The sequence below is a fragment of the Crocuta crocuta genome, unplaced genomic scaffold (assembly GCF_008692635.1).
Source record: "Crocuta crocuta isolate KB4526 unplaced genomic scaffold, BGI_CrCroc_1.0 scaffold290, whole genome shotgun sequence".
Lineage (NCBI taxonomy): Eukaryota > Metazoa > Chordata > Mammalia > Carnivora > Hyaenidae > Crocuta > Crocuta crocuta.
The window spans coordinates 8,188,447-8,201,204 of NW_027527429.1; the positions used below are offsets into that span (position 1 = coordinate 8,188,447).

Below are 12,758 nucleotides of genomic sequence, written 5' to 3' on the forward strand. Positions count from 1 at the left end.
AGTATTTTTTAATAGATAGAGTTTCAGATTTGCAAGATGTAAAAGTTCTGGATGTCTTTTTCATCACAACATAAATATATTTAACATGACTGAACTGTATACTTAAAAATAGTTAAGATGGTAAATTTATGTTATGTGGCTTTTAAACCACAATTTTTAAAAAAGGCCCCAGAGGGGCGCCTGGGTGGCTTAGTCGGTTAGGTGTCCGACTTTTCGCTCAGGTCATGATCTCGCAGTTCTTGGGTTCGAGCCCCGCGTCGGGCTCTGTGCTGACTGCCAGCTCAGAGCCTGGAGCCTGTTTCAGAGTCTGTGACTCCCTCTCTCTCTGACCCTCCCCTGCTCACGCTGTCTCTCTCTCTCTCTCTCCTAGAAATAAATAAAACATTAAAAAAAAAAAAAAAGGCCCCAGAAACACTTAAGCAGCTGGGGCTGCATATGATGTCAAAGCAGCTGCAAAAAGTACACAGCAGCCATTTTTGGAGATAGCAGCTACACAAAGAAGTTTCCAGACCCAGAGCTTATCCTGATTTTGTGTGAGTTTCACAGAAGATTCTGTTTTGCTAGTGAGCTACCAAGGATTTGTTAGATTCCCCTCAATGGTACCTTCCATTAAGAGATGAGCACATATTTTTCCAACTTGCAGGGTCGCGCCGGGCGGCCCTTCTTCCTTCTGAAGGAAGTGGGAACACGAGGTGCTGAGTGTCCAAGAGTGTGGCTGAGACTCTGAAGAACAAGCCCCACTCTGAGTACGAACAGCCTCTGTGTCCATGTCTAATAATGGCTGTATTCCGGCTTCACGCTCTGAAAACCGTGCTCTGGGGTTGGGAGGTGCCCAAGGTATACATGAAGATTTAAAGATGACATTGCTAGTTCACACAAAAACACCTAAGCATCTACCTAAAAGTCACTTGGGGAGCGCTTGGGGGCACATGGCTGGCTCAGTCAGTAGAGCATGCAACTTGTTTTCAAAAATAAAATTTATTTATTTATTTTGAGAGAGAGAGAGAGAGGGAATGGGAGAGAGGTAGAGAGAGAGAGAGAGAGAATCCCAAGCAGGCTTTGCACTATCAGCACAGAGTCTGACTCAGGGCTTGATCCCATGATCCATGAGATCATGACCTGAGCCAAAATCAAGAGTCAGACACTTAACCAACTGAACCACCCAGGCGCCCCTAGAGCGTGCAACTCTTGATCTCAGAGTTGTGAATTCAAGCCCCACAATGGGCATAGAGCTTACTTAAAACAATCAATCAATGTCAGACCAGGTTCCCAGAAACAATTCCAAAATTCTCTAATAATGGCATATTTTACAAGAGAGATCAAAGAGAAGCAGAATGTTACCTGGATAATCAGTGATCTGGAATCCCTTAAAGAGCCACCTGCTGTTTTAGATAATGGCTTTCCTTTCATTTTGCATTCTTTTGAAAATGTTTTCAAGGTGTCTTCAAATTCGGCAAAATCTAAATACTATAAAAAAGAATGTAAGTGTACATACATTTCTCTATTTTAACAAAGTAAGTGCCTTTGAAGCAACTGTACCAGCTCAATGTTATCAGCAATTTATAACAGGTTAATCTTTGGGAGAATTTGGGATCCAGCTTAGAATTTACTTAGTCGACACACATGCCAAGAGCCTAGAAAGACAGTATCATAGAAAATGCTTATTTATAGAAAATAAAGTTGTTTTCAGAGAAAAGAAATGTGAGTTGCATGATTCATTACCATTATGAACTGAAACAAAATGATGTGTGCAAGAGTCTGAAAAAGGCAGAAGTGATCTTCAGATGGCCTGAGGGCTCCGGGAATTTGCTACTTGAATCGGGCATTAGAAATGCCTGTCCTTAAATTAAGAACAGGAGATAAAAGATGGGCAACAGGCAGCGTCACCAGCGGCCTTCGAGCACAGCACCAGAGCTCGCCTTGCCTTCCCCACCATACGCTCTACTCTTCTCCACGCTCCTCTGCCCGCCTGCTCAGTTTGTGGCAGTCACATCTTTCGGTTTCCACCTCCTCGGGTGGGCTACTTCCCCAGGCCCCGTCCACAACCCTTTGCGGTGACGGCTTTCCGAATTTATTCACGAGCACACCAACAAACGCCAAAGCTGCGTTTCTGGGGTGGGTGCCTCGCTCCACTGCCGTGGCCCGCGGTGCCTACCGGACGGTTTCTCTAGCACCAACTGTGTGCCAGCCCCGTGCTAGAAGCAGGGAGAAGACATAAAGGCATAGGGTGTGGGTCCTATCCTTCCAAAGCTCTCAGCGTAGGAAACCAAGACGTGCATTAATAGGCAGGTAACAAGTTAAGCAGACGCAGCCACTCAATTTGAAATATCCTATGGCATTAAAAAGTATGAGACAGATCACAGGAAGACAGGCACGCTGTCCTCCTGTTGATGGAGAAAAGCCAAGCTTCAGAACAAGAGGCACAGCATTCCATTTTGTAAAACAAGCTAGACGTGTAGATGTATTTTGCATATTCACTGAAAAGAAGTCTGGAAAAATACACTAACCCATTAACAGTGGCCGCTGAAGGAGTGGGACAGGGAAATGAGCTCTTTATACTTCCACGCTGTTTGAGTCCTTACCACAAGCATATGTTACTATTATAATTTTCTTTACAGAAATTTTTTCAAGTGGCTTTAAGCTTTCAATTTAGTTATGAAAACAAAAATACATACATACATATATATATGCATATATATATGTAAAGGAAAACAGCTCTAATGTAAGGACAGAAAACACATTATAAGACACTATAAAATGTGTTGCATTATAAAATACGAGTTTACAAGATCTTTTTCTCTGTGACCTGTGCTTACCTCCTTCACTAGTGCAAGTAATTCTGATTCGTGAGCCAGAACGTCCCCCATGCTGAGCTGTTACTGTTAATTCTCACAGCAGCCAAAACCTCTACAAGGCAAAAACAGAAGATAAAACCTTTCACTACAATCATCTGTGAATGGCCCCCGCCCCAGATCCCCAGAGCCCCTGACTCTGTCAGGCTGCACATGGACTTAAGGTTGCTAATCAGCTGACCTTAAAATAGGGAGAGTATCTGTGATTACCTAGTGGGCCCAGTGTAATCACCACAATCCTTATCAGGAGATAAGAGGGGCAATGTCAGAGCGATGCACAGCTGGCCCTGAAGGTGGAGGAGGGGCCCCACACCAAGCAATGAGTGCGGGCAGCCTCTAGAAGCTCAACAAGGTAAGGGACAGCTTCCCCTCCAGAGTCTTCAGAAATGAACAAGCCCTGGGGCGCCTGGGTGGCTAAGTCAGTTGAGTGTCCAGCTTGGGCTCAGGTCATAAACTCATGGTTCATGAGTTCAATCCTCACATCGGGCTCTGTGCTATCAGTATGGAGCCCACTTCAGACCCTTTGTCTCCCTCTCTCAAAAATAAGCATTAAAAAAATCAACAAGCCCTGTGAACCCGATTCTAGTCCAGTGAGACTCATTTTGGCCTTTTGACCCCGAGGTCACTAATTTTATAGTAATTTATTATAGCAGCACCAGGAAATACAGAGGCTAAAGTCCGAAGTCATTCCTTCTTCTATGACAACTACGTAAAATGAGTGTGAATATGGGCTAGAAGGTGGTGTCAATGAGAATCAAGGCTTGCTAATGAGATTGGGGAAGATTATTTTTCTTATTTGGTTTTCTAATGTGCCATAATGGGGTATATATAATTCAAACAAGACCACAGAGTACATTTTAGAACAAAACAGAATTTGATAAGGTTCATTCACTTAAGGAGGACATGCATTTAAATTAATCTGATAGAAATAAACACGGAGTCACCAATTCCTCACACAACCTCCAAGTAAAAAATAGTAATCAGGGGCGCTTGGGTGGCTCAGTCGGGTAAGCATCTAACTTCAGCTCAGGTCATGATCTCATTGCTCCACTGGTGAGTTCGAGCCCCGTGTCGGGCTCTGTGCTGACAGCTCAGAGCCTGAAGCCTGTCTTTGGATTCTGTGTCTCCCTCTCTCTCTCTGTTCCTCCCTCGCTTGCACTCTATCTCTCTCTCAAAAATGAAAAAATTAAAAGAAAAAAGTGTCCAACTCTTGATTTTGGCTGAAGTCATGATCTCGTGGTTGTGAGATTGAGCTCTGCATTGGGCTTCACGCTGGGTGTGAAGAAGCCTGCTTAAGATTCTCTCTTTCTCTCTCTCTCCCCTTCTTCGTCTGCCCCTCCCCTCCATGTGCGCACCCACTCTCTCTCAGAAAGTAAAAAGAAAGAAAGAAGGAAGGGAGGGAGGGAGGGAGAGGGAGGGAGGGAGGAAAGAAAGAAAGAAAGAAAGAAAGAAAGAAAGAAAGAAAGAAAGAAAGAAAGAAAGAAGGAAAGAAAGAAAGAAAAAGGAAGGAAGGAAGGGAGGAAGGAAGGAAGGAAACTGTAATGTTTCCTGAAGACATAATCATTTGGCCTTACAGTAATGGAGGAGGAGGAGGTATACATTTACACAAGTGTTAACACAAGGTTCATGCACCAAAGAATTTATTAGGTCAGTTTTTTGGGGGTTTTTTTGTATTTTTTTTTAGTTACATGTAAAGATGTACAACGCCTATGTGCATTTCCAAGTGTTTAAATAAGTAAAACACTGAAACTTTTTGAAAAAGTACTGTCTACTTTTTCTGTCCCTGGGTGTGCCCGAAGCAGCCCCTCCCTGAGCCACACCCCCAGGCTGGGTGCCCATAACCCGGGGAATGAAAAAGTCTGGGCACTAATACTATCTATGCCATTCAGGGGCACCTGACCTGCGGCAGTCCCTGAAACTCGGAGCCTCTTTCATCTATAAAATAGAGAATTGGTCAGATCTAAGAACACATGCTTCTGTAACATTACATCTGCCCGTTACAATGCATTTGATTTCAATTATTTGAATGCAAGTCAGGAAGGTTAAATTTAGTGACTTGCCCCTTTTTCATGCTCTGCTCTGTCTCACCACCATCTCGTGGCTCCATCTCTCCCAAGGTATGGGGACACAAGCTCTCGTTCCCTCTCGCCCTACTTCCCTTTCTAGCCTGTTAACAAGTGATCTTTCCTCTCCTGCTTAGGATGCTCTCGGGGTCCCACCATCCTCCGGACGAAGGCCACGCTGCTTGGGCCCAGCTCCCAAAGGCTACACAACTTGGCCTCCCACACTCTCTCCTTTGTTCTGCTAACTTGAGGGAGCATGGCCACCATGGGGCTGCACCCACGGGACGCCCACGGCCCACGCTGCCTTCCCTCTGCACTTACAGCAGACACCTCCAGGCATCCCCATCTCATTCGGGTCTCTTCTTAAGTGTCACCTCCTCAGAGAGACTTGCCCTGACCACCCTTTCTAAGGGGTCAGCCCATCACTTCTTAGCCTCTTGTCCTGCTTTATTTTTCTCAACAGCAGTAACCACCACCTGACTTGAACAGCCTTCCATTTACGTACTGCTCACTGTGGATTCAGGAGCTGCGTCGCTCGGTGTCCCCAGGGCCCAGGCCGGTGCCTGGCACACTGCAGTTGCTCAGAAACAATAAATGAATGGAAGGAACGTCAGATATGAGGGAAATCCAGCAAGGAAGGGGACAGAGCCTGGAGAAGAGGGGTCTGGGGCTATTTCAGATCGTGTGGGCGGAGAGGGCCTTCCTGGGAACATTCGGGCAGAGATGTGAGGACGTGAGCACTTCCGGAGGTGGGGAGAGGGGTCTGCCAGCGTGGGGGCCGCACAGGGCTGAGGACCGTGGGGGTGGCGGGGGAAGCAGGGCGACATTGGAGGCCATGAGGTGTCAGGTCAAACAGGCCTTGTGCGGGCGAGCGGCCTGAGTGTGATGGGGAGCCGGGAGAGGCGACTGAGGAGGGACTGTCGCTCCCCAATTTGCATTTCCTAACAACAATGTCTGTTGTGTGGGGAGAAGCTGAGGGGACCGGGAGGGAGCGGAAAGGGGGCCGCTGCCGAGCCCAGGCTGGTGACGAGGGAAGCCGGGACGAGCAACGGGACCCTTGCGAGATGCTGGGGTTCCAGGTGTGAAGGGCCACACCCAGCAGGGCCTCACTGACTGGGTGTGGGAGGTGAGGGGAAGCAGGGAAGGAAGACACGCGGGCCTCAGCACACGCCATCTGCTGAAGTGGGGAAGGCGGGGACAGGGGCCCTGTGAGGGGTCGTCAGGAGCTCACAGGCCCAGAGGCATCCCAGCGGGGTGCTGAGAAGGTGGCTGCGTGTGAGCCCAGTAAAGGGGAAGGCGGGGGAGCCGGAGAGAGGCATTTGGAAACTGTCCCATAAAGACGGCATTTCAGGAGACAAGGCTCCTGCATAGACGTGACTCCGGAGGCGGCGGCGCAGCGGAGAGCGCGGCCCGTGCCTGGACCCGGGAGCCTCGGGCACCAGGGCTCAGGGAGACGAGGCAGCCAGCAAGAGACTAAGCAAGGGCAGGGGCTTGGTGGGGCACAAGCGGGAGACCGTGGCACCTGGAAGCCAAGGGAAGGTGCTGCCCACGTCAGCTGCGGCTCTGCACGCACGAGGAGCCTGCGGGGGAGGAGATTCAATCCTCGGATTTGACAACACGGAGTTTGACAGTGACCTGGACAAGAACAGCGAGGACAGGCGCCTGACAGGAAAGGGCTAAAGCAAGAAGGCACAAGAGAGACAGGGAGATGGATCACAAAAAGGAGGGAGGGAGGGGTGGCCAGAAAGAGATGGGAGGTGTTTTAAGGTAAAGAAGCCCCTTGCCAGCTGGAAGAGAAGGTGAGAACCAAGCCGACTATGGAAACGGGGCCGGGTTCCCAGTGCTGAGGATCTGCTTAAGACACAGGGGCCCGGGGGGCGCCTGGGCGGCTCGGTCAGTTAAGTGACCGACTTTAGCTCTGGTCACCATCTCGAGGTTCATGGGTTCCAGCCCCACGTCGGCCTCTCTGCTGTCAGCACAGAGCCTGCTTCGGATCCTCTGTTCCCCCCTTCCCTCCCCCACTCATGCTCTCATGCACAAGTGCTCCTTCTCTCAAAAAAAAAAAAAAAAGACACACGGACTTGAATCCAAAACGGAAGTAGTCTGCACGATTTTGCACTTTTTTTAATGTTTTATTTATTTCTGAGAGAGAGAGAGACACACACAGTGTGAGCAGGGGAGGGTCAAAGAGAGAGGGAGACACAGAATCTGAAACAGGCTCCAGGCTCTGAGCTGGTTATCAGCACAGAGCCCGACGCGGGGCTCGAACCCACGAACCATGAGATCACGACCTGAGCCGAAGTCGGACGCTTAACCGACTGAGCCACCCAGGCGCCCCCGATTTTGCAGTTTCTACAGCCACTTCCAGCTGTCCGAGTTAGGTTAGCCATGGTGAGGTTTTCCCAGAAGAGAGAGGAAAGAGAAAGCCAGGCTAACAGTGATGGAGCGCTGAGGCTGGAGTGAGGGGAGGTGCACAGGGGATCATAGAGCAGTGAGAAAGCAACAGGGTCAAACACCTGCTTAAGAGGCACAGGGCCTGAGATCAGCGGCAAAGGCACATTCGTGTGAGCTTGAGAGATAAAAAGTGTGATCAGAGTGGAACAGGCGCTTGACCTGGGAGGTGAGGCAGTTATTAGGATGTTCGTGGCCACAGCAGCGAGTGGAGAGAGGGACTGGAGGAAGAAGACGCCTAAAAGATGAAGAAAGCGGAGGGTCGTCTGGCTGGCTCAGTTAAGCATCTGACTCTGAAATTCGGCTCAGGTCATGATGTCACGGTTTGTGAGAGCCAGCCCCGTGTCGGGCTCTGCACTGACAGCACGGAGCCTGCTTGGGATTCTCCCTCTCTCTCAAAACAAATAAATAAACATTAAAAAAAAAAAAAAAAGATGCAGAAAGTGGAGTGAGTGGCCAGGATGGGGAAATCTCCAAAACAGGAGAGGGTGGAAGACCAGACGCACTACAGCCTTTGAGGAGAAACTGTGCCCCCTTGTAGGTGGGTGGCAGGTGGTAAAGGCCTGGGTACGTGCTTCAAAGGAGCTGGGGGTTTTGAGGACGGCAGGCAGTGATGCGGGAAGTGGCCGGGGGGGGGGGGGGGGGGGGGGGGGGGGGGGGGTGTGTGCACCTGCCCTTCCTGGCACCGCAGGCCTGCCGGGTACATGAGGAAAGACTGCTACCATTTGAGGACCACCACCTCTGCAGCCCTTCTTTGGACCCTCACCTCCCCTGCCCCACAGCGGGGCCACCAGCGGTAAAGCTCCGATCTCCCCCACACCACGTGCTCTTTCACAACTCCAAACTGTCTGTCTGATGTACGGCCCCACCAGAAACTTGACTCATCATGCTGGCTTAACCCAGAACGGACCTCCTTCAGGTCTTCCATGGACCCCTGCCCTTCCTTCCCTATCAAGGCAATTCTCTCTCCTCTGAACTCNACTTAACCCAGAACGGACCTCCTTCAGGAGGTCTTCCATGGACCCCTGCCCTTCCTTCCCTATCAAGGCAATTCTCTCTCCTCTGAACTCTACATTTACTTCTACTGCTATGCTTATTACCTTGTTTACAAAGGCAGGGAGGTGGATTTAAATTTGATGTCTCCAGAACCTAACAGAGCCTGGTAGGCATGATAGATACCCAAGATATTTACAAATAAACGATGTCCAAGCAGAGAGAAAATAGCATTTTCGAAGACCATAAAACAAGAAAACTCCGTTACAGTTTTTGAGAATGCAAGCTCTTCCTACCTCAGGACCTTTGCACATACTCTGCTCGCTGCTTGCATCACTTTCCTCCTCTTTCTTCACCTGGCTAACCCCTGTGCTTAAAAACATCACTTACTCAGAGAGGTTCTTCAAGACCACCATTTGAATAAGATTCTGCTGTGATGATATCTTGGTGAATGTGAGCCACTGTTGGGTATTCTATTACTCTGACGTTCTTGGAAACTAGAATTTTCTTTAAACCTTTATATCATAAAAAGTTCATTTATTATGAGTTTACTGTATGCCAGGCAACGTGCAAAATGCCTCACATTTAATTTTCACACTAAACCTGAGAGATGAAAATAATTTATATTCTTTTACAGATGAGGTAACTGGGGCTCAAGAAGGTCGAGGTGCTCCTGATAATCCAGCCAGCAAGTGACCAAAAAGTAGGAATTTAAATCCAGACCGATATTAACCACTCCAGTATCACCCCCAAACGCTGGGGCCACTTCAATCAGGATCGCCTGGGGTCCTTGTGCAGATGACAAGCCTCAGCGCCACCCCGATCTTACTGAACACCATGGCAGGCACGATGCTCCGAAACTGATTTAAACAAACTCCCCGGATGACTTTTACAGCACACTCAAGTTTAAGAACCACTGCTCTACTTCATGCAGAAACTAGAGAAAACGTCTTCAGCCATTCTTGAGGATTGCTTCTTAATTTCCATATAGCCGGGCTCTAGGACCTACAGGCTGGCCGAATAAGGGGGGAAGGCTATGGGATTTGTCTGGAAGGCGAGTTTGCATAGTTAGCATCCTAGCTTTGCTTAGACTGGAGGAAGTCTGGGGAGGAGGTTGGCCGATGCAGATCACAGAGCGGATGGATCTAAAAGCCCCAGGGTACCCGCTCCTGCCGCCACTACCCAGCTGGACGACTTGCGGCCACCTCAAAGTCGGTCCACTGCAGCACAGATCAGAGACTGCGCGGGAAGCGGCCGGGCCTGTTCTCGGTTCGTCCAGGACGCCGTCTCGGGCCCACGCTAGAGTAAGAGCCCAGGACGGCGGAGCAGAAGTGGGGGCGTTCGGCGGCGGCCGCCAAGCTGGCTTTCCCCCGGGGCGAGGGCTCCGCGGAGCTTCGGTCCTCGGGCCCCGCCACTGTTCCTTCCCGCCCGCGGATAGCAGGCTCCGGGGCAGCCCGGCCGCGTCGGAGGACGTGCTTACCTGCTGCACGGCCGCGGGTACCCGCGCCAAACCCGCTCCGCCGCCACCTCTCCAGCTGTCGCCCCGGCAACCGGGGCCGCCAGCCCAGCATCACGTGAGAGCGGCGCAGCCAATCACGGGACGCAGCCGGCGCGGAGCATCCTGGGAGGAAAGGCGGGCGATTCGCGAGCTGGGGCCGGGAGGCCTCCTGGCAGCGGAAGTGGAGCGAGGTTTTGCGGTGCGGCGGCCACTGCGGGTGGCGCGTTGTGGGGCCGCTTCCCCTGCCCTTCTCTCCGCGACTTCCCATTCGTTCATTTCCACGAACGTGGTGCCTGGCGCTCTGCCCGGCTCTGGGGATGAGCCGATCGGGCTCAACACCTGACTTCAAGGAGTTCGTTGTGTCCCAGAAAAAACAAAACTGGCAAGAGAATACAATACAGGGTGGTGTTCGTGGAAAAACAGGCGTTGTTATTCCCGTTTACCGAAGCGACGCAGCGCTACCTTAGAACCAAAAATGTCTCCCAAAATCTGCCCAGAGGCTTCACCCTTCCACCCCGCTGCAGCAGTTTCTGGGAATTTTAAGAAACTTTTTTCCCCACACACGTGACATTTTGGTTTTCAAAGCTACAACAGGGCAAATCCTCCCTCTCCTTGCACGCGGTGCTTTGGGCTTCAAGTTAAACGGCCCTGAAAGAGCACCTGCCGGTCTGACTCAGCTGGAGGCTGGGGAGGTGGCTGGAGACAGTGCCTTCCAGACACTGAGGCTCTGTAGTGAGTCTCCGTGTTTCCACCTCATGCCTCCAGAACGAGACCAAGGCCAGAGTCAGGGAAGAGACAGGAAAAAGTAGGTGAGCTTTACTTTGAGGATGGCCTGTGGCCACCAAATCCCTGGCCTCCAGCCCTGTCAGTGCTCTTCTGGGATCCGAGGTTGTCTTTGACGAAAAGCTGTATTTGGCCGCAAGAGAAATCCTGTGTATGTAATACGTATTGAAAATAAACCTCGGGGTGTCTGGATGGCTCAGTGGGTTAAGCCTCCCGCATCGGCTCAGGTCATGATATCAGATTGGTTAAGTTCCTGCTGAGTTGGGCTCTGTGCTGACCGCTCAGAGCCCGGAGTTTGCTTCGGATTCTGTGTTTCCCTCTCTCTCTGCCTCTCCCCTGCTCATGCCCTGTCTCTCTCTCAAGAAATAAACATTCCAAAAAATTTTTTAATAAAAAAATAAAAATAAATCTCCCTGTTCACAATAATAAGCGAACATTTGTCAGTTCACCGTGTGCCAAAGATTGTCAGACAAAATATAGAGCTCTTGAATTTTAAAGTTGGATTTCAGATGAGTTTTTAATATAAGTATATCCCAACTATTGTCTTATAATGACATTTCTATTGTCCTGTATTTTTATTCGCTAAATATGGCCACCCTATGTGTGCCCAGCATTGTGCAGAGTTACACAGATTATTTAATTCACGCCACATCGTGAGATGGATAAGTTTCGGAATTTTATAGATTAACAGTGTACTTTACCTGAGGTGGTACTTTACCAGACATGCTGATGTCTGAGCTGGGGTGCTCTCTCTATTGCAGTAAGCTAGATAATATCAATCTCCTTGCTAGTCCAGGTTTTGTCTTTGACAAGATAAATAACAGGAGGTACAGCGAGGTTGCGAACTCAGAGTTTGCACAGCAGGGGTCGTGGTGGAACCGGGACTGAATCTAGGTGCTTCTGCCTCTGAACCCTGGGCTCTTAGCTACAATAAAAACCACTCTTGGCTTTGCTTTGCCTTCTGGGTGCATTTGCCTGACTTCCAGGATTACGGTCATTGTGGTGGCTTTTATCTCTGTCTGCCCATCACCCCTCTCCCTCCTGGTAATACACCTGACCTCGGGGATGGGCACACAGCCGGAAATGCACTAATCTTACCCTAGGTCTCGGGCCACAGTGATTGGCCCAAGGTGGGCATGTGATTCAAGCTGAGCCAATGAGAGTCTTTCCGAGGCATTTTTCTGTTGAAGTGTGTTCAGGTTCTTGTAAAATGAGATTCCAGGGTAGCCTTATAACCATGTCCTTTGTCACATAAAAAAGCCTGAGAAAATGAAGCTGTCACCCAGAGAGATGCAAAGAGAGCATGTCGGGGCCGTCAAATCCCTGGGCCTAGACTCTGAGTTCCATAGAGCTGTTCTCATTCCTACAGCAGCTCTAGTTGCCCTCGAATCAACTATCTTTTTTTAATTCAAACTGATTCAAGTTGGGTTTATGTGCAACCCCAAAGCATCCAATTGTAGACATAATTTCTATATATTCACATATATTCATATATATAATACATAATATGTTCATATATAATATATATTAACATATATATTCATATTAACTAAAAGTGGCCTCAACAGTGGGGTTTGTCATTAATTAAAAATGTTAAGTTAATTTTCTTACAATAAATCCAGAGGTAGCTTCTTACCAGTACCCCAAGTTGTGGAGGCTCTAGGTTGGTTTCTGACTTGTAACTTTGTGATGGTGGATGATACTGGAACAAGTAGATATGGCTTGATAAAGTTAGTAAATAAACTGCTGTCATTCTTTAGCTATACTTTAAAAATTCCTTCAAATCCTTGAACATTTGTGTGATACAAGCACTAAATTGGAGAAAAATATCTCAATTTGATATCTCCTGCTATGAGGACAAAGAGTATTTTCATCACAAAGGCAAATGGCTTTCATCTGAAGCTTCATCTGGGCAGTACCCAAGTTGACCCTGTCTGTACATCCATGAGCTCAGAGCAGGACACTGAACCAATGCGTCACCTTCCCAGTGCTGAGGTCTGCCCAAACATCCCATTGTTTTCTTCTTGACAACTCTAGTTTTCCCAAAGTGCCAATGCACCCACGATGACTTTCTGGTGCCTGAGTGGCTCAGTTGGTTAAGCTTCTGACTCTTGATCT

The 12,758-nt window shown here is 49.1% G+C and overlaps 1 protein-coding gene across 7 annotated transcripts in view; it reads right to left on the bottom strand.

The window, feature by feature from the left end:
* The window catches only part of ARMC9 (armadillo repeat containing 9), a 146,921-nt gene extending 137,017 nt beyond the window's left edge, over nt 1–9,904 (bottom strand). For 5 of the 7 annotated variants that reach the window (XM_077758062.1, XM_077758054.1, XM_077758033.1 and 2 more), the window contains exons 1-3: nt 9,840–9,904; nt 2,817–2,907; nt 1,342–1,467 (exon numbers count right to left, since the gene is read on the bottom strand). In XM_077758062.1, the coding sequence (XP_077614188.1) occupies nt 1,342–1,467; nt 2,817–2,867 (177 nt within the window). In that variant the 5' untranslated portion in view covers nt 2,868–2,907; nt 9,840–9,904. Of the gene's footprint in view, nt 1–1,341; nt 1,468–2,816; nt 2,908–9,839 lie in introns of those variants that run through there. The other 2 variants (XM_077758023.1, XM_077758048.1) reach the window with 2 other exon arrangements.
* Between the last annotated feature and the right edge of the window lie 2,854 nt (nt 9,905–12,758).